This window comes from Trachurus japonicus, chromosome 16 (assembly GCF_045865225.1).
Source record: "Trachurus japonicus isolate A0001 chromosome 16, Traja_1.0".
Lineage (NCBI taxonomy): Eukaryota > Metazoa > Chordata > Actinopteri > Carangiformes > Carangidae > Trachurus > Trachurus japonicus.
In genome coordinates this window covers 36,771,783-36,792,002 of record NC_140922.1, presented here as the reverse complement: position 1 = coordinate 36,792,002, position 20,220 = coordinate 36,771,783, and the positions used below count along the sequence as shown (strand labels likewise).

The 20,220-nt window shown below is 41.6% G+C and overlaps 3 protein-coding genes across 3 annotated transcripts in view; all 3 read right to left on the bottom strand.

The window, feature by feature from the left end:
• LOC146972861 (GTPase IMAP family member 8-like) overlaps positions 1 to 20,220 on the bottom strand; it is a 76,824-nt gene that overhangs the window by 49,110 nt on the left and 7,494 nt on the right. The window lies entirely within an intron of this gene.
• On the bottom strand, positions 811 to 18,780 carry LOC146972862 (GTPase IMAP family member 4-like). Its single transcript, XM_085802163.1, has 2 exons — positions 18,732 to 18,780; positions 811 to 1,538 (listed from the first exon to the last, which is right to left on the bottom strand). Exons 1-2 carry the CDS (start codon positions 18,748 to 18,750, stop codon positions 811 to 813), a joined length of 747 nt encoding a protein of 248 aa, XP_085658289.1. The 5' UTR covers positions 18,751 to 18,780.
• On the bottom strand, positions 1,996 to 17,533 carry LOC146972863 (GTPase IMAP family member 9-like). The gene is made up of 2 exons (XM_085802167.1): positions 17,512 to 17,533; positions 1,996 to 2,906 (listed from the first exon to the last, which is right to left on the bottom strand). Exons 1-2 carry the CDS (start codon positions 17,531 to 17,533, stop codon positions 1,996 to 1,998), a joined length of 933 nt encoding a protein of 310 aa, XP_085658293.1.

The window sequence follows — 20,220 nt, the reverse complement described above, 5'->3', positions numbered from 1 at the left end:
GACAGCCACCTGAAAGGCCTGTGGCACGTAGCCTGTGACTAGGGAAAGATTGATTTTGTAATCTGTGGTCCATTACTGGCAATCTTTGTTCTAATATTAACAATCTTTTCGGTAAAGAAAGTTAGGAAGTCATTACTGCTGAGAGTTGGAGGGATGGATGGCTCAACAACACTATGGTTCTTGGTTAGCCTGGCCACAGTGTTGAAAAGGAACCTGGGGTTGTTCTTATTCTTTTCTATTAAAGATGAACAGTAATTGCTTCTAGCATTACAGAGTTCTTTTTTATATATTGATAAACTATCCTTCCAGGTGTTGGACTGACCTGGTTCTGGACTGATCTGGTTCTGGACTGACCTGGTTCTGGACTTACCTGGTGTTGGACTGATCTGGTTCTGGACTGACCTGGTTCTGGACTGACCTGGTGTTGGACTGACCTGGGTCTGGACTGATCTGGTTCTGGACTGACCTGGTTCTGGACTGACCTGGTGTTGGACTGATCTGGTGTTGGACTGACCTGGTTCTGGACTGACTGAGACCCAGTCATTTTAAAACTTTTATTCATCTACACACATTAAAACAACTGAAACATTTAAACAACCACATTTTACATCAGGTTGATGCTGATTGGATGGAGGTCGTCTGGTTTTCAGGTTATAGACAGAGACCCTCAACATGTCTGTGCAGGTCTATGACCTCATTAATATTACTGTAGGATTAATAATTGATCATGTTTGTGGGAGACTAATTAAGAATGGTGGCTAGATAAGACCTGATTTCAACAAGTATGTGTTTCCGTCTTTCTCCCTCCTGTTATCTCGCCATCTCTCTAAAGATCCACCTGACAATGTTACAGATGCTGTTACATGTCCATCTGAAAATGTTCCATGTCCACTTGAAGATGTTACGGATGGTGTTAAATCGATCTCTGATTATCGGCTCATCTGACTGAGGTCTTTTCTTTTCATAAACCCAATGTCCTCCCTCAGAGACTGAATCTATCTTGTCCAGCAGCTGTTGGACCTGATCTCTGTCCTCCATCTTTCTGTTGTTGAACACCTGGTACTGACCACTACACTTCTCCAGAAGCTTCTGCAGGTTCTTGTCTTTTCTGATGAACTGGTCCAGGTTCTCTTCCAGTTCGTCTCCGTAGGTGAACAGCACCATGGTGTGTTTAGAGACATCAGGACTCAGCATGTTCTCCAGAGCCTCCAGACCTTTCTGTTCCTGTTCAGTGAATCTTCCCAGCTGGATGGTGAGGAGGAAGACGTGAGGACCTGGAGAGCTCAGCTCCAGAGCTTCCTCCAGCTGAGCCTTCACCTGGTTCTGGTCCTTCAGCACAGAGCTGAAGAGACCGGGGGTGTCCACCACAGAGACTCTACGACCACCAACCTTAACTTCTCTCTTCTCACAGATTCGTGTCACAGGTGAAGCACTGAATCTGCAGTTGAAGTCCTTCCTGCCCAGGATGGTGTTTCCTGCTGAGCTCTTCCCCACTCTCTCCTGACCCACCAGCACCACCCTCAGGTCAGAGCTACACCCTGGAAACAACACAGGTCATTAGGCTGGAGACAGAGAGGAAACACCTGAGCTCCAGGACTCAGAGCTGTCAACACATCAGAGAGACACTACAACATGTTCCTGTCTCATGTTTCCATGTGTTGAACAATCAAGTTCTGGAGACACAGCTGGTTTTAAACATTTGTGTTTATTAACATGTTGAACACAGATACATCACATGTTGGATTCATCATGTTTGATTCACCAGACTGCTGCAGTCAGTCTGTTACAGATTACAGAGAAATCACATGACAGAAAATAACATGTTGAAGAGTTAGAGTGACTTATTAATGACATTGATGTTCAATGATTAATGAAGAAGCCCATAATCAATAAAATGAAAGAAAAAAACATGCAGATTGAGATCACACTCAGAGATTAATTAAACTGTTACTATGATAACTTCCTGTTACAGCTTCAGCTCAATAATATTTTACATCACTGTATGATACAGATCTTCTTTGCTGCATTTGCGATTACACCTCCCACACCTCCCACTACACCTCCTGCTACTTTTCCTATTCCACCTCCCACTCCAGCCACCAGATTTCCAGGAAAAGCGCCAACAGCTGCTCCAACAGCAGCTCCAGCAGCAGCCCCAGCAGTAATATCGTGTTTCACAGGTCCAATAAATGGATTATCTTCCTCTGCTCTTCTTCTTGTTTCTTCAGGATCCATATTTGGATTTTCTCTCACTAGTCGTTCCTGTTCTTCTCTGATGGCTTTCTCAGCTTCTTGGAACATCCCAGTGTTGTAGCAGCTTCCTCCATTTCTCTGAACCATTTTTTTGATCTTCTTCAGCAGCTTAGTGACTTGGACACGATTCTCTATGTTTCTGTTGTTGAACACACGGTATCCTCCATCACACTGGCTGATGAAGTCACGCAGACATTGATTCTCACTGATCACTGTTTCTATGGTGGTTGGTGGTGATTCCGCCTCCAGATCGTCTCCACGGGTGAACAGGACCATGCTGTACTTTCTTGCTTCTTCTCCAAACATCTCCTGAAGGATCTTCACTGTTTCTTGTTCTTCTGGTGTGAATCTGTTTGGTTGGATCACGATGACGATCACATGAGGACCAGGAGAGACCAATGAGATGGATCTAGCAATCTCTTTCTCCACTTCATCTAATTTTTCATTGGCCATAAACAGACCTGGAGTATCAACAACAGCCAATGATTGACCATCAACAACTCCTGTTTCCTTCTGACACTTTGATGTCACTGAGGACACACACATCCTAGATTCAAAGACTGGTCTTCCTAAGATGGTGTTTCCCACTGCGCTCTTCCCAACTCCGGTTTTCCCAACAAGTGCAATCCTGAGATCTGATGGTTTCTTTGCCTCTGTTGAAGAATTTTAAAACACATTACTGATGCTGTAATTAACACTGGTGGTGGAAACCTTTTATTATGTCTGGAAAATATATGAAAGTATCACAAGACATTTGAATTATTCTGTTGAATGATGGACTCACTCCGTCTGCTCAGTGGTGAGTGCTTAAAAACGGATGAATGTGTAAACTGTCAAGAAATAAGGGTGAGAGAAACCTGCTAGCTGCTAAGTTTATGTTAATGAGTTTGCATTGGAATAAAAACATCAAAAACTCAAAACTGTTGAGTCAGTAAAAATGAGCACAGTGGCTGTACGAACCGTGTAGTTCAGTTTAGTGCTGAATTATTCCAACTAGGGGTGTCAACATCTACACGTGTAAACGTGTAAACGTGTACATGGATAACAAATCATAACCGTTTAGAAAAATCAATAATCGTTTACACGTCTTTTCCCCCCCTCCTCCGCGATCATTTCTCACCAATATTATTTTTAGGGGTGATAATGTTGCCTGAAAGCTTGTGCTCCATCTCACTTCAATGGAGCTAAGCTAACTCGTTGATTGTTTTATTAATGCAACAGGACGTATTTTGTCTGTTTGATGTGAGGTCTGGTAAGGTTAAAAACAGTTTATTGGATTAAAAACAAACGGTTAAAAATATTTATTTCATGGTAATACAGCACTCCATTTGGATATTGTCTTTTGATTAAAATAGATAAAAAGGGAGTCAACTTACATGATTGTTTATGTGATAAAAGCAGTTAAAAATAATTTCATTTATGTAAAAGGAAAGGTAACTGTATTTTATTTTCTTCTTCTCATAGCTCTTACGGTGTGTCTGCCACTGAATACGGTCCATGGAATGAAGGAATGTGAACCATCAGTTTCATCATTTGTGACCATCATTTAGCTGGGGACGCTACACACTTGTTATTTTTTATTAGGCTATTATTAAAACAAGAAAGCTACAAAGGTTTTTCTTTTCTTTTCTTTCTCTCTCTCTCTTTTTTTTTTTTTTTTTACATTCTATCATATTATCTTGTGTGTGGACATAAAAAAAATGTTATTTTGGTGTACCTGTGCAGGTAAAATCTTATTTTGGTGCCCGTGAAGACAAAAGTTATTTTGGTGCACATAGAGGCAAATGATTATTTTGGTTCTTCATTAGTTCATCAGTAACTACTGTAATGTTTGTGTACCTTACACAAAAATAGTAACTAATGAGTAGGTAATGATTCAGTACTTATTACCTACTCATATTGATGTCTCACTTTACTATAAGGTACACAAAAGGGTAACTAATGATTCAGTACTCATTACCTACTCATTTTGATGTCTCACTTTACCTTAAGGTACACAAAAAGGGTAACTAATGGTTAAGTAATGATTCAGTACTCATTACCTACTCATTTTGATGTCTCACTTTACCTTAAGGTACACAAAAAGGGTAACTAATGATTCAGTACTCATTACCTAGTCCTTTTGATGTCTCACTTTACTATAAGGTACACAAAAAGGGTAACTAATGATTCAGTACTCATTACCTACTCATTTTGATGTCTCACTTTACCTTAAGGTACACAAAAAGGGTAACTAATGGTTAAGTAATGATTCAGTACTCATTACCTACTCATTTTGATGTCTCACTTTACTATAAGGTACACAAAAAGGGTAACTAATGATTCAGTACTCATTACCTAGTCCTTTTGATGTCTCACTTTACCATAAGGTACACAAAAAGGTTAACTAATGATTAAGTAATGATTCAGTACTCATTACCTACTCATTTGTATGTCTCACTTTACCTTAAGGTACACAAAAAGGGTAAATAATGATTCAGTACTCATTACCTACTCATTTTGATGTCTCACTTTACCTTAAGGTACACAAAAAGGGTAACTAATGATTAAGTAATGATTCAGTACTCATTACCTACTCATGTTGATGTCTCACTTTACCTTAAGGTACACAAAAAGGGTAACTAATGATTAAGTAATAGTTAGTTCCTCAGTAATTTGATTAGGAGTTACTGAAGAACTCACCATTAACTAATAGTGAGTTCCTCATTCATTCCAAATTTGTTTCATAGTAAATAACTACTCTAAATTTTGTGCACCTCAAACAACTTTACTGTGAACCACGGTGTGATCAGTATACAGTACTACACAGCCCCATGATACATTAATTTAGCCTACCAAACATGTGACAAACATCATATTTATTTCAAAGGCAACATGGATGGTCATATTGATGTGTATGTGGTCTGAAATTAATGAATAAAATCTTCTAAAGAATCCTGCTCTGTGATTTTTGTAAGGAACTAGGCTACTAATGTAAAGATGAAGATGAAGAAATGAAAAACCACTCATTATGTGTCACTTTAGGTCATAAAGGTTAACTACTGGACAGGTTATTGAGTAATGATTCTGTACTGATGAAGTAGCTACTTCATCAGTTCACTAATAACTAGTTCACTAATCATCAAGTTGTGATTAACTTTCTATGAAATTTGATCATGAGTTAATGAAGAACTGATCATTAATAGTTCCTCATTAGTTCCTCATTAACTACTCCTCTGAAATTTGATCAGGGGTTCCTGAAGAACTGACCATTAACTAATAGTTAGTTAATCATTAGTTCCTCAGTAACTACTCTAATTTTGTGTATCTCATTTCCCTAACTAACTACTCATTAGTTCCTCAGTAACTACTCCTCTGAAATTTGATCAGGGGTTCCTGAAGAACTGACCATTAACTAATAGTTAATTAATCAGTAGTTCCTTAGTAACTAGCCTACTGTAATTTTGTGTACCTTAATTCCTCACTAGCTACTCATTAGTTCCTCATTAGTTCTTCATTAGTTCCTCATTAACTACTCTAATTTTGTGTACCTTATTGTAAAGTGTTACCGATGAAACTCTGAACATAACCTGGTCGGGACGAGGTTATGAGTTAAGCATAAGTTACCATGGTGATCTAGCCAGGTTAAAACAGAGCCACCTTTGTAGTACAGGAGAGCCTGGCTTTAGACTCAACATACCTCGCTAACCCACTAAACTGGCTTCACAGTACCCTACACTCCTCCGTCTACTTCTCTCTCTCTTCACGCTCTGTGCCGGTGAGGTGCGTTCACGCTCAGCACAACGTCTGAACGGAGCGGAGCCTCAATGAGCCCCGTCCCCGCGGGCACACAAGCAGCGCGTCAACGTCACCTTGCAGCCCGGAGCTGAAATCAAACGCACCCCTTCTGCTGCGGTCGAGGGGCGCGTGACGTCAGTCCGACTTCCCATTTCTCCGACTTCCTATTTCTCTGACTACCCATTTCTCCGACCATACATTTCTATATTTTTGCTCCCATTAGTCCGACTTCCCATTTCTCAGACAACCCCAAAGTCCGACTTCCCATTTATCCGACCATACATTTCTATATTTTTGCTCCCATTAGTCCGACTTCCCATTTCTCAGACAACCCCAAAGTCCGACTTCCCATTTCTCCGACCACACATTTCTATATTTTTGCGTCCATTAATCCGACCTCCCATTTCCTCGATTTAAGTATGCCCGGTGCTCCGACTCCCAGTAATTACGACAGTGTAATTAGCCCGACTAATCCGGCCCAGAAGCACTCCTGAACCAGGCACTACAAACACTGTGTGCATATGCCACATAGCAATGGGACTCATCGCTCATTATTAATAGCCTACTGCACAACTGAAAATATTGTAGCGACCCCGCATGTTCTTGTTATGATGTTTAAGTTATGTGATTTCATCGCTGTAGCCTACTGTATGTCCTGTGTGTGTGTGTAGGTGAGTGAGTGAGGGAGGAGGAGCAGAGGAAGAAGTGTCTTTTTTTCTTTCCGCCTATCACCGGTTTGATGAGTGAGTGATGTTCTTAATCTCAACAACTAAAAGTCACACACAAAACTGACACACATGATAAACAAACAGAACTATGCTGCAGTTTGTTTGTCAAGTTAACCTGTCACCTTCAGCACCACGGACAGCGCGACGGATGAGCCGCGGAGAAGAGCGTCTGGGCTCTGGGCTTAGGGCCTGGGGCCTCATTTATCCAAACTGTAAGTAAGCAGTGTTAAACTGCTACTAAATTTTTGCTTAGGCATATGGCGAAAAGACGAAAATGGCGTACACCCAAAACACCTTTTTCAGATCTATCAAACTGTGCGTACGCACAACTTTCCGCAATTTGTCTTTGATAAATCACACTGGACCCAAGAATGGTGCGCACGTGAACACACCTCATATTCCGCCCCCGGATCGTCTAGACACAACCATATATGGTCAGCACGTGCATATTAATTAGCCATGTGCGCTCTGTGGAGCGGCAACAAAGTGACAACGAAGACAACGGGCGGAGGGCGGGGGAAAGAAAGCGAGATACATAGCAACATCGGGCAATAAATTAGTCAGAAAAATGATATTGCATTTTAATAAGCTACAATAAAAACAAAAACCTCCCAAATCTCAACAAAAGGGAGCAGAAAGAAGAATAATCTTATGTAGAATCTGCCCCTTTATCCCAGAAAAGAGAGAGAGAGAGAGGTTATGTCATTTGAATTAGTCCTCTAACAAACTACAGTTTGACTTGTCAGTAGTTTTTCCAGTAGGATTAACGGGCAGGGGTCTGGGTTGTTTAGCCTACTGCTCCACAAAATGACACAAACAGGAAAGCCAGTGGCAAAAAAAAAAAGAGAAAAAAAAGAAAGGAGGCAAACACATAAGCCGTGAGTCTCCTTCGTCTCGAGCCTCTCCAAACTGACCCAGAGCCGGTCCCATCCAAAATCGGAATTCTGGAAGGTCGGATTTAGCCCTGGTCGCAATATAGGGATTATTTTAGTCGGAGCAGTGGGCAGTCGGCCCAATGGGTCTAGAAAAGTCGGATTAGTGGGTAGTCGGAGAGATGGGCCGTCGGACTTTTGGGTGGTCGGACTGACGTATGCTCCCCGCGGTCGAGTTGGAAACAGCGCCACTGAGCTTCCATAGAACTACATTGCTTTTCAATCAAGATTCCAGTGAGGCGGCCGCCTCAAAAGTTATAATGCAGAAAAAACCTGGTCTGAGTTCGTAAATGTTTCGATCCGAACCCGGTGTGTCCGGTCGTGTTCGGCCCGGTCCGATGACTGAGCCAAGGGAAGAGCCGGTAGCCTATCTACAGTGTGTGGCCGGCCCGGAGCATACATTTATTCAGAAAAAGTGTAGGCCAATTGGTGCAGAATAAGGCAAGGCAATTTTATTTGTATAACCCGTTTTTACAAACAGTTTGTCTCAAAGGGCTTTACATGGCATCGTAACAACATCCTCAAACCCCCCCCTAAACCCTTCCTTCTATTCTGGCTCTTTTAACTCATTGAGTGCCACGCTCCTTTCCAAAGTTTTAGTCAAGTGTACCGGCAATTTAGACCATTTTTGACTTTTTATGTAGAGCCATAGTGTATTCTATATTATTGCCACTCAATTGAAAGGTTTAACTTAATGCTTCAAGTGGCCACAAACCGTTTGTTTCTACGTGCCTCCGTTCCTGAGAAAAGTCAAGCTAAACATGGCTGGGTTTCACCAAAATCCCTCCTTTTTTTCTAGAAAAGGAGATAGAGCGTCTTTTATGAAAGGTGCGCTGTTTGTGTCTGTCGCTCTTCTGACACTCGCATTTCTGGATCAAAGGGCTCGTATAAGATAAATATACACAACAATTGTTGTTCTATTCACAAAACCACCATCGGGGGCGGGGGGGGCGCCACTAAACAACAATAACACAGACGCACCGTGCCGTGTCACAGCCTCTCGCCGCGGAACGTGAGGGTCTGTCGGCCACAGCGGCTCGGGAACACCGGTCCCACCGGTGGTCGCGGTCCTTCTGTGGTACGGGTCGGTGGTGCCGGTCTGCTTTGGCCCAGAGACCATCAGATTTTACCGCGGGAGGACTTTGGGGAGGACACGGTGTTGCTCCAGATGAAGACCGGGCGGGACAGTGGGCTGAGAGCTTCCTGGTTCAGCTCTGAGCTGCTGGAGCAGCAGCGCAGGTGAGAGCAGAGCAGCTGCTGCATCCACATGCAGAACTCCGTTTGCAGAAGCTGAGTTATGATAAAAACTTCCAGATCATGAGCTGTCATGTGACTTTGATCGTCATCTATTTCAGTTCTTCTCGTCGTCGAGTCCCCAAATTTACATATAATGTGTATTAAAGTGTCTATTTTCATAATTTAAAAAAAAAGCAAAAAACGAAAAATTTCGTTTTTGGCACTCAATGCATGGGAACGAAAAACAAGAAATTACGTGGTTGGCACTCAATGAGTTAAACAGTAACAACAGAACCATTTGATTATATTATAGATTTTCCATCTGTGCTGAGCATGAGAATTGTTTGAAATTAATAATAATAAAAATTTTAAAAAAGCCACCCCCGCACCGTGTAACCGTGTACACGTCGGTTACAAGCCCCGTGTACACGTGTAGAAAAAATTGTAAACGTTGACACCCCTAATTCCAACAGTCTTCATCACTGAGGATTTTTGTACTTAGCTGAATTGTTTTTTCTTCTACAGTAAAAATTTGATCATTTTTTAAAAAATAAATAAATGTAACTTTAACTTTAATTAAATGTAACTGTTTTAAGTGATTTGTGAGACAACTGATAAACATTAAGTATTATTCTCATTGTTTTGTCTCTCAAAATGTAATTAATAAAAAAAAATCTAATGCAGATACAATTTCACACCTTTTTTTATTTAATATTTTTTGGGCTTTTTCGCCTTTAATGGATAGCGTCGTTGAGAGAGAGAGACAGGAAATGGGAGGCAGAGAGGGGGGGAATGGCATGCAGCAAGGTCGGGATTCGATACGGGGCCGGCTGCAGCGAGGACTTTAGCCTCTACATATGGGGTGCCTGCTTTACCCACTGAGCTAAACGACACCCCACGATGTCACACTTATAATGACTAACTAGAAAATTTCCTCTCGGGAAATTTTGAATGGGCCACGGGAGCTACTGCGGGTTGTGCCATCTCTGTCAACATGGGAATCAAACCCACGATCTTAAGGTCAAGACAGAGCTGATCAGACAGACACATGATCATCTTTCTATAAGCACTGATATGGAGGAGCTGTAACCACATTAGGTTACCTGTGTGTGTGTGTGTGTGTGTGTGTGTGTGTGTGACTGTAATCACATGAAGCTGGCTCTAGAGTCTGTGTGTGTGTGTGTGTGACTGACTTGACACATAGTTAGTTAGTAGCTGCATCCTGTGTCAGTCTGATTTAGCTGTGTCTGTGTTTATAAACATTTAAACGAGCGCCAGGTGGATTGTTTATGAAGTTAACGAGCTCTGGCCTGAGGATCAAAGAGGTTACCACGGCGATAGGGGCCCCCGCAGGCTGAGACAGACAGAAACGTGGAGAAAAACAGCCATTTTCTGCCTCTAAACCGGCCTCACAATTAGGCCTAGCATGAGAAAACGGTAACTCCTATCAGAACAAAACACAGATCAACGTTGCTCTAAGGACTTACTGAAAATTTCGGTACGATTTGGTGTTTCTACAGTAAATATTTTGGCGACGCTGGCAGTTTTAAAACATCAGGCCGTTCTGCTCCTCTCAGAAAATATTTGTATTGGACTCAATGAGGAGCAGGGACAGACGTGGCCGCACTCAGAGGCTGATTCTGTCAATTCTGTAAGTCTCTCTGATATTTTGAGCACATGACATGAGAGATAACAAGTTTGTCTTACAAATTCTGAAAAAATTATGTCTGTAGAGTGTAAATTGTGGCCGTGGTGGCAATTTATCCAGAAAAAATACAGAATGTTTCTTCACTCTCTCCCACTCTAACCGATGATGTCACGCACTCTGACACGAACATTCCATGCAATACACACCCATTATAAACTCATAATTTCTCCAAAAATGATCATGGTCATTGATCAGGGATTGATCAAAAACTATATGACCTATCAAAATGTGGAGTAATACGACAATACACAAGACTTGTGTCTACTGTTTAAAGTTTAAATGGAGTCTCTAGGTGAAAGTATGCCTGAGCAGTAGACGTTTGTTAAACTCCAATGATTGGTCTTTTTCGCTCTTTTTTTTTCGCCCGTCCCATTGACTTACATGCAAATTTTTTGCGCAGTTTTTCGCGACTACGTCGCGAAAAATTCGTAAACTGTTGAGAAAAGTAATAGCACCCCGATCCCGATCAAACCGCACGTTTTGATATATAATTTGTCTAGCTACTAGTCCTGCAACTCGAAGAGTTGCAGGACTAGTAGCGAATCGAAAATCGTCCGGAAGTGGAAAAATAATAATAACTAGAAAAAACATTTCCAAGAATGGAAATGGTGTGAATGCTGAAAGCAATGCTGAATGAGCTGAAGAAATTGTTGAAACAATGCTAAATGAGCTGAAGAAAGAAAGAAAGAAAGAAAGAAAGAAAGAAAGAAAGAAAGAAAGAAGAGAGAAAAAAGAAAAGGACAGAAGGAAAGAAAGAAAATCGGAAGGGTAGATGGAGAAAGAAAGAAAGAACAAAAGGACAGAAAGAAAGAAAAAGACACAGAGAGAAGGGTAGATAGAGAAAGAAAAAGGTAAGAAAAACAGAATAATAGAAGATAAAGAGAATAGAGAATGAATGAAAGAGACAGAGGGGTAGTAATAAAGAAGTAAAGAAATTGGGGTGGATAAATGAAAGAGAGATATACAGAGAGCGGTAGAAAGAAAGAAAGAAAGAAAGAAAGAAAGAAAGAAAGAAAGAAAGAAAGAAAGAAAGAAAGAAAGAAAGAAATGGGGTAGAAACAAAGAAAGAGAAAAGGAGTAGAAAAAAAGAAAGAAAGAAAGAAAGAAAGAAAAAGATTGGAACAAGAGAGAAAAAAGAAAAGGACAGAAGGAAAGAAAGAAAATGGGAAGGGTAGATGGAGAAAGAAAGAAAGAAAGAAAGAAAGAACAGGAAGAAAGAAAAAGACACAGAGAGAAGGGTAGATAGAGAAAGACAAAGGAAAGAAAAACAGAAAGATAGAAGATAAAGAGAATAGAGAATGAATGAAAGAGACAGAGGGGTAGTAAGAAAGAAGTAAAGAAATTGGGGTGGATAAATGAAAGAGAGAGATATACGGAGAGCGGTAGAAAGAAAGAAAGAAAGAAAGAAAGAAATGGGGTAGAAACAAAGAAAGAGAAAAGGAGTAGAAAGAAACAAAGAAGTAAAAAGAAATGGGGTAGAAGAAAGAAAGAAAGAAGAAAAAGAGAGAGGGGGATGATAGATAGAACGAAGTGGATGGATGGATGGATGGATGGATGGATGGATGGAAAGGGAAATATAGAAATAAGTTATGTAAAATACAAATGAAGGAGTAAAAGAAGGAAAGAAAAAGTGAAAAAAGAGACAAAGGGTTTGAAAAAAGAGATAGATAGATAGATAGATAGATAGATAGATAGATAGATAGATAGATAGATAGATAGATAGATAGATAGATAGATAGATAGATAGATAGATAGATAGATAGATTTGACACATGTTAAAAGCTGCATCCTATATCCCAGGCTCCACCTGTATCATTGAGAGGCTGATGAATTTGAGCTGAAAACCTGTGTGTGTCTCTGGGTGTGTGAGTCTGACGGTCTCTCTGTCTGTGTGTACATGTGCAGAAAGTAAAACTGTTGATAAGCGCCACAGAACTCCTCTCTCCCTAATGATCTGATTGATTACACCTGCGTGGCAGCCTGCCCTCAGAAGTTACCATGGCGACTCAACTAACTGCTTACATTTTACTGTATGGAACAGTGTTGTGTTGTGTCTGTTTGTCTGTTTGTGTATGTGTGCATGTGTGACTGTGTGTGAGTGTCTGTGTGTGTCTGTCTGTGTGAGTGTGATGCCTGTGTTTGTGCGTGGACATCCTCTGTCAGTCTGGTTTATCATGTGTGTGTGTGGGGCTGTGTTTAAAAACATCTTAACGAGCAGCCAGGCTGCACCTGCACAGTTCTATTTATAGACATGATAACGAGCTGGCCCCTACAGCTGGACCAACTGCACACAGAGCAGAGCAGAGCAGAGAGATTTGAGCTCTGTGCAGCTTCCCAAAACAGCCCAGAATTTGCGTGATTTGCGCCGGCGTCAGTGCGGTTACTGCGAATCACGCGAGATTTGGACGGACCAGGAAGAGGAGCTTTGAGAAGCTTCCGCTACAAACAAGCTTAAAATATAGACTTATTTAATTTTTTTCGGGACAATTACGCAATTTGGGGCTTCAGCACAAGACGGACATTACATACGAGCATCATGGAGGTATTTGGATGTTTTTTTGTGTGTGTTTTTTTACGAAGAGCTCTGGTGTCCCTTTACAACCGTTATATGGACATGCACTGCTACGCTGAGACCCCCTGTAACTCAGAGAAGGGACGGAGGACTCTGAAACTTCTTCCAGCCCTTAGTCCACATGAGGGTGAGTAGATACAGTAATGAGCGAAATATCATTCTAGGGTGAACTATCCCTTTAACAGCAAGTTACAAAGTTGAGCTCCTTCTCCTGCTCTCATTCAGCCCATGAGAGCAGAGAGCTCCCTGGCTGCATTTAAAAAATATTTTAAATTATTATCTAAGAATGGAAGAATGAAGAATGGAATGGAATTGTCTGTTTGTGTATGTGTGCATGTGTGACTGTGTGTGAGTGTCTGTGTGTGTCTGTGTGTGAGTGTGATGCCTGTGTTTGTGCGTGGACATCCTCTGTCAGTCTGGTTTATCATGTGTGTGTGTGGGGCTGTGTTTAAAAACATCTTAACGAGCAGCCAGGCTGCACCTGACCTGTTCTATTTATAGACTTTGATAACGAGCTGGCCACTACAGCTGGACCAACTGCACACAGAGCAGAGCAGAGCAGAGCAGAGAGATTTGAGCTCTGAGCAGCTTCCCAAAAAAGAGAACCGTAACTCTTATCAGAATGTGGTCCTGACCATCTGGGCAAGGAGACCTTCCTGAGCACATTCATGTGCATTAAATGTTTGTAGGGCAAAAACTTTTCTTGCCGTCGCAAGGTAGAAAAGGGGGGCATTTCTGCTTTTCTAAAAAAATCAGCTCCTACTTTTATATTGAAGTGGATGAGCCACTGGAGCGGGTCTAGCTGGACAATTAGGCTCACTGAGACAATTCTGTAAGTCTGTCTGCTGTTTTGAGCACATTAAATGAGACACGACAAGTGTGGCTACAAACCGGTGAGGAAATCATGTGTCTAGAGTTTAATTTGTGGCCGTGCTGGCAATTTATCCAGAAAAAATCCTGAATGTTTTTTCGATCCTCTCACTCTAACGATGATGTCACTCACTCTGATCCAACCCCATACACACTCATTGAAAAGTGTGAAATTTGTCAGAAATCCTCATGTGCTTTTAAAGGATTTATCTCAAAAACGGTGCAAGCTATGAAAAAGTTGTAAATACAGGATGAATACATTAGAAGTTTGTCTACAGCTCAGAATTTGAATGAAGTCTCTAGCTGAAAGTATGTGGACGCTTTAAAGGCTGAAAGAAGTAAGAAGATTTGAAGAGTTTCAAGACTGTTCCAATGCATTCTCTATGGGGAAAAAAAAATCAGAAATAGTTGAATATTGCAAAAAGTATGAATAGTTGAAAAGAGAAAAGACATAGCACACCTGTCCCGAAAAGGCTGAACAATTTGATATTTGAATTGTTGAAATAGCACAAAGTATGAAGGACTAGTTACATGACAAAGAAAGGCAGAAAATGGCCGAACCGAATAACAATAGTGTGAATGCTTCCAGCATTCACACTAATAAGAAAAAATCCACACAATAACAGTAGTAGTAGTAGTAGTGCCCGGCTTCGCCCGGGCACTGGTCCCTGCAGCTATTTCATAGCTGTTGGGACCAGTGCCCGGTGCGATTGCCCGTGGCCCTAATAATGATATGTTTCACTATTATTGGTCATTACTGAAGGTGTTAAACTGTTGTTTCACCCAGTGTTTGGATTGCTGTCATGGTCACGTATCAAGGAGCAACAAGTACAAGGAACTGGTTCAGCTGGTTGAACAACTAACAATCATCAGAGCCTGTATCTTCAGTGTTTTTAATGATTCATATCAATTTGTTCTCAGTGATGGGGCCAAAACAATCAGCTGACAGTGTGAAGCTTCGCAGTCAGTCATTAGTTCAAACAAGTTCACCTTGTCTTTGATCATAGACAGTTTCCCCTACTGTTCTGTTGGCGGGCCAGCACGGGCCCCCACCCCCCTTGAAAAACGGGAAATCTAGGAGCCAATCACGGTCAGAGCGGACCTGTTGGTCTGATAAAACTGTTGGAGCGCTCCACCTGAAGCACCCAAGCAACCAAACGGCGATATTCTCCCCTGCCATCTGATTTTTAAATACCAGCGCTCACGCCGGGTAGGACATCGGACGAGGAAGCGCCGCAAATAACCGCGAATAGCCGAGAACTGCAGCTGTGTTGTTCACATCAGACGCACCGCGGTGTGCACCTGCGCGGCCGGCCCTGCAGGGATCGTTTTGTGCCCGAGCCGCGAGTGATCGCGTCAAGCCAGGCAGGAAGTCAAACAAATAATCACGAGAGAATCCGGTCAATTTTCAAACCCTTTTCAAAATAAAACACCGCGATTAACAAATACTAGAGGCCAATGTGTGTGCGTTTGTAGCCTATTTATGTTTATTTAAAATAAACACACACACCTTCACACCCCTGCCCCCCCAAGACAAAATGGCTAGTGGAAACACTGCTACTGGTGTGGTTTTGAGTGAAAGCGCCTCTCGGATCTATGCGAACGTGAACCTGATTTTTTTTTTTTTACACAAACACCTCGGTACGCCGGAAATCTGGCGTGGCGTCATGCCAGAGCGCTATCACCCCTGGAGGTATCTGGCTACAAGCTTAATTTTTCCAAAAGTGAACCCTTCCCAGTTAATGAGTCTTCCCAGGGTCTTTCTTATTCACATTTGCCATTTAAAGTTTGATCAAAATCTTTTAAATATTTGGGTGTAGTAGTGACGAGAGGTTTTTCCAACCTTTTTAGTACAAACTTCAGCTACTTTAACGTACTTCCTGTGAACTTGAGAGGTGGTCCCGTCTCCCCATTTCATTATCCGGCCGAATCAACGCTGTCAAGATGAACATCCTTCCTAAGTTTTTATTCTTATTTAGAACTATTCCAATATTTATTCAAAAATCTTTATTTACATCTATGGGTATAATGATTTCTAGCTTTATTTGGAACAAAAAAAAACCTAGAATTAGGAAAGCCTTTTTGCAACACCCAGCATGATGGGGGAATGGGACTGCCTCACTTCCAGTCATATTACTGGTCATGTAACCTACATGCTATGTCTTTCTGGGTTCAATATGATAAACATAGAGAAGTCCCAGTTTGAGTACAAATGGAATGTAACTCATGTCATGCAACTTCCTTGTCTGCTCCTTTGTTTTCCCCGATGCCGCTGTCATTACAATATGTTGTAACACACTCAATGTGGTCTGGTGTTAGAAAATGCTACGGCTGGCAAAATGGCTTTGCCTTGCCTAGTCTACAGAACGTCTCCCTGGAGACTCTGAGATCTACATGGGAGACAGACATAGGGGAGGCTATATCACCAGAACAGTGGGGATCAGCCCTGGATGGGGTGCACTCCAGCTCAACATGTGCCCGGCATGGAGTAATTCAATTCAAGGTGATACATCGCCTTCACTTCTCAAAAGTAAAACTTTCTAAAATATTTCCAGATGTAGACCCTACCTGTAACCGCTGTTAAGCGTTCACCTGCCTCCCTAGCACACTCATTCTGGCAGTGTTCTAGCTTGTCCACTTACTGGAAATCCATCTTCAAAACTTTATCAGACGTTTTTCAAATGACAATCAGGCCAGACCCTTTAATTGCCATCTTTGTGGTGGCGGGGGTTAATAACAAGAATCTAATCAGTACAAAACTTCGAATAACAAAATTTGCTGCAAGAAGGTTGATTCTTCTTCAGTGGAAGTCACCCCACCCCCCGACCTGGACTCGATGGATGCAGGATGTGCTGCACCATCTCAGCTGTTTTTTTCTAACAGAAAAACAGGAACAGACAGTTACAGGAGAAAAAAAAGGGTTATGTCCACCCCATGTTGAGGCTCAGTCCTCACTTCACGCGGCCCCGGTTCGAATCCCACGTCGGGAAGCCCTTTCCTGCATGTCATTCCTCCACTCTCTGCCTCCCCATTTCCTGTCTTTCTCTTGACTATCCTATCAATTAAAGGCAATAAAAGCCCAAAAAAATATACTTAAAAATAACCAGAGTGATAGTTTATGTAATTGATACAAGCGTCACTGATGGATGGAGGCTGCAGACGTTTAGTTTAGTTTCTTAATGATGACTATTTGTGACTCGGATTTATTGATTAATTGATTGATTTTAGTCTGAATATTTTTTGTTTGATTTGGCCGTACTTATAAATGTTGTCAAATTAAATGGCATATGATAATGAAATATGCTTTGTGTGGGTTTACCGGGTGGGTGACCTTGTGTAAAGCGTATCTAACGTCATAAATTGTGAGACGTGACTGACGACTGACTGGCACCCCCCATTAAGTGTTACAATCAGACCATTACAAAACTGTCTCACCCAGTGTCTGGATTCCTGTCATGGTCACATCACAAGCAGCAAAAAGTAGGAGCTGGTTCAACTTGTTGAACGACTAACAATCATCACAGCCTATGTTTCCAGTTTGTTTTTTTAATGATCCATATCAGACTGAAAACTATTTTAAAGTTAAAGTTAAATGTTACGCCCTGATATATTCCTGTTTTAGAGACCTCGACCTGCCCCTTTTACGACATGGAGACACGGAAGACGATCAAGAAGGGGGACTTTACTGACATTACCATGTCTAACAGGGAAAGGGCGGCAACATTAAATAGTTTTTGTGATTGATACAAGCGTCATCACTGGTGGATGGAGGCTTTGGATGTACAGTACGTATGTGAACAATCAGTCACACAGATCACATGAGGAAACCCAGTGATCTCAAAAAATGATCTTTTAATTGTAACAACACAGTTAACAAGGTTTGCTGAGCATACGTGTTAATAAAATTATATTTACTGTCATGAACATGACTCAGCATTGATCACACAGGTGGCCAAACACTCTGTCACAGGAATCACACCGGAGCGAATCATCTCCCTCCTCAATCAGAGCTCCAGTGTCTGAGAGAGAAAGAGACTGAGCAGCCGTTCATCACTGTCCTCACTGGAGTCGCAAAGAAAGAAAAGCAACTGGACTTGGTTGTTTGTCTAGGAAGACGTTTCATCTCTCATCTAAGAGGCTTCATCAGTTCAGTTCAGGTTCAAAGTCAGACTGGTCCAACTGGTTGGAACAGTCTCAGCTTCTCGTCTTCTTAGACAAATAACCAAGTCCAGTTGCTTTCGATTTAAATTTATTTGAGAAAACTATGACCTGGACAAATGAGAATATTCACAGGTTTACTCCTCACTAGAGGAAGTTTCTGTCTGTGATGTCACTGCCCTAACCTATAAGTCGGTCATTGACCGTTTATGTTTAAACAGCTGATTAATGAGCATCTCACACGCCCTGCTTTTCAGTTCAGTTGCTCAAAATAAAAGTGGAGTTAAGTTTTCAACACAGACTTGATAAACATGTGGATACTCCTATGTATTTATTTTACAAATAAGTACGGCAACATCAAGTCTGCATTTTTATATCAGTATGATCTATTAACAATTATAATCAACGTGTGGATAATGAGAAGATTAACTTTATATTTTTCATGATTTCATAATTATCATTATCATTAAAATCCTTTGAGTAATAAATGACCTTACCAAGCTGACGATAAGCCATGTTTGTCTTTTCCAGGTGGAGGATGTGTTGAGTCTCTGTCGCCGCAGTTCAGGGAAATACATTCTGTTTCACTTTACTCTCTGCTTTATAACCCCCCCCCCCCCCCCCCCCCCCCTCACACACACACACACCAGTGAAAGGGTGGAGTTAATGGAAAACAAACTACACACAATTATCTAAGTGTAGCGGCGTTGTACTCTATCATTGCGTTGTGTATATTGACAGATGAAGAAGACCATCACTGTTGGCAACATGCTATTTATTTCGGACATTGGCTGGCCTGGCAGAGGGATTAATAATACAGTCAGTTCCGGTTTTCCTCTCACACACACACATACACGTCTGAAAAATGTAAAATGAAAAGAAAGTGCAGGTTAGCTAACAACATGTAGCACTAGCCATTTTGTAAACAAAAATAAGAGAAAAACACTGTCAACCTTTTATGAAAAAGGATGTGCTCGACCGTTCGGGAGCTATATGTTTAAATAATACAACTTAAACCACACCTTAGTATTGAAATTAAAGTAATTAATATGAAACAATGGCGGAGCTCATAGCTCGTGCACCTACTAGGGAGACAGCGAGGTCCGACTGCTGCTACCCCCTGGGGTGCACGACCCTAATCCGCAGGGGTGCTGCATTTAATAATATAATAATTTAATTTCTAATACATTTTTCATCAAACTTGATCTCAAAGTGCTACAAAGTTAAAAAGTTAAAAGCAAGGTAAAGGAAACAAAAACATACTCAATAAGAACAATAAGACAAGGTTCAAAATCATATTAGTAATTAACATTCGTAGGCCTTTCTGAATAAAAACGTTTTCAGGCCTATTTTAGAAGAGTCTAGGCTCTGAATAGCCCTCGGCTGGATTGGGAGGCTGCTCCACTGGCGTGGTGCGGCCGAGCAGAAAGCTCGGTCTCCCATGGTGGAGAGCCTGGTACTGGGGACTTGAAGGAGCAGGTTGTTTGTGGATCTGAGGGTACAGGTGGTGGACTGTAGGGTGATGAGTTCTTGAAGGTAGGTGCGTGTCCAGGGATGCATTTATGAGTGAGTAATAGAATTACCGTTCAATTATCATAGGACAAACAAGTTTCCGTGTTGTGTTTTGAGTTTTTATGGCAAGTCACTAGACACTACTTCTTAACTCTGTTCCGTTCGTTACATTCCCCCCTACTGATCTCCACTTGCCCATATAATCAAACCAACAGAAAAAAAAGAGAAAAAACTGGAGAGAGACTCTGAGCTTAGGAGGAAAGACAGGCAGCACACTATGATGAAATTCTGTCTTTTAGTGTGGATACCAGTTTATTAAACAACTTAATCACACATTGAATTAGTGATTTCTGGTCGTGCGATGGGGGTCTTCGGGGGCAGAAGTCTGTGGTCAGGCAGGTGACCTGAACCCCACCCATGGGACACCAGGCGGACACCAGGTGCTTGTCCCGGTACTGTAGAGTAGTGGCAGAG

What these genes read in the sequence shown, in the direction of transcription:
- LOC146972863 (XM_085802167.1), bottom strand. Translation starts at nt 17,533, where the DNA reads ATGACAGGAATCCAGACACTGG. An exon ending in GACAGGAATCCAGACACTGG is followed by an intron (nt 2,907 to 17,511) that starts GTGAGACAGTTT and finishes ATTCTTCAACAG; the next exon opens with AGGCAAAGAAACCATCAGAT.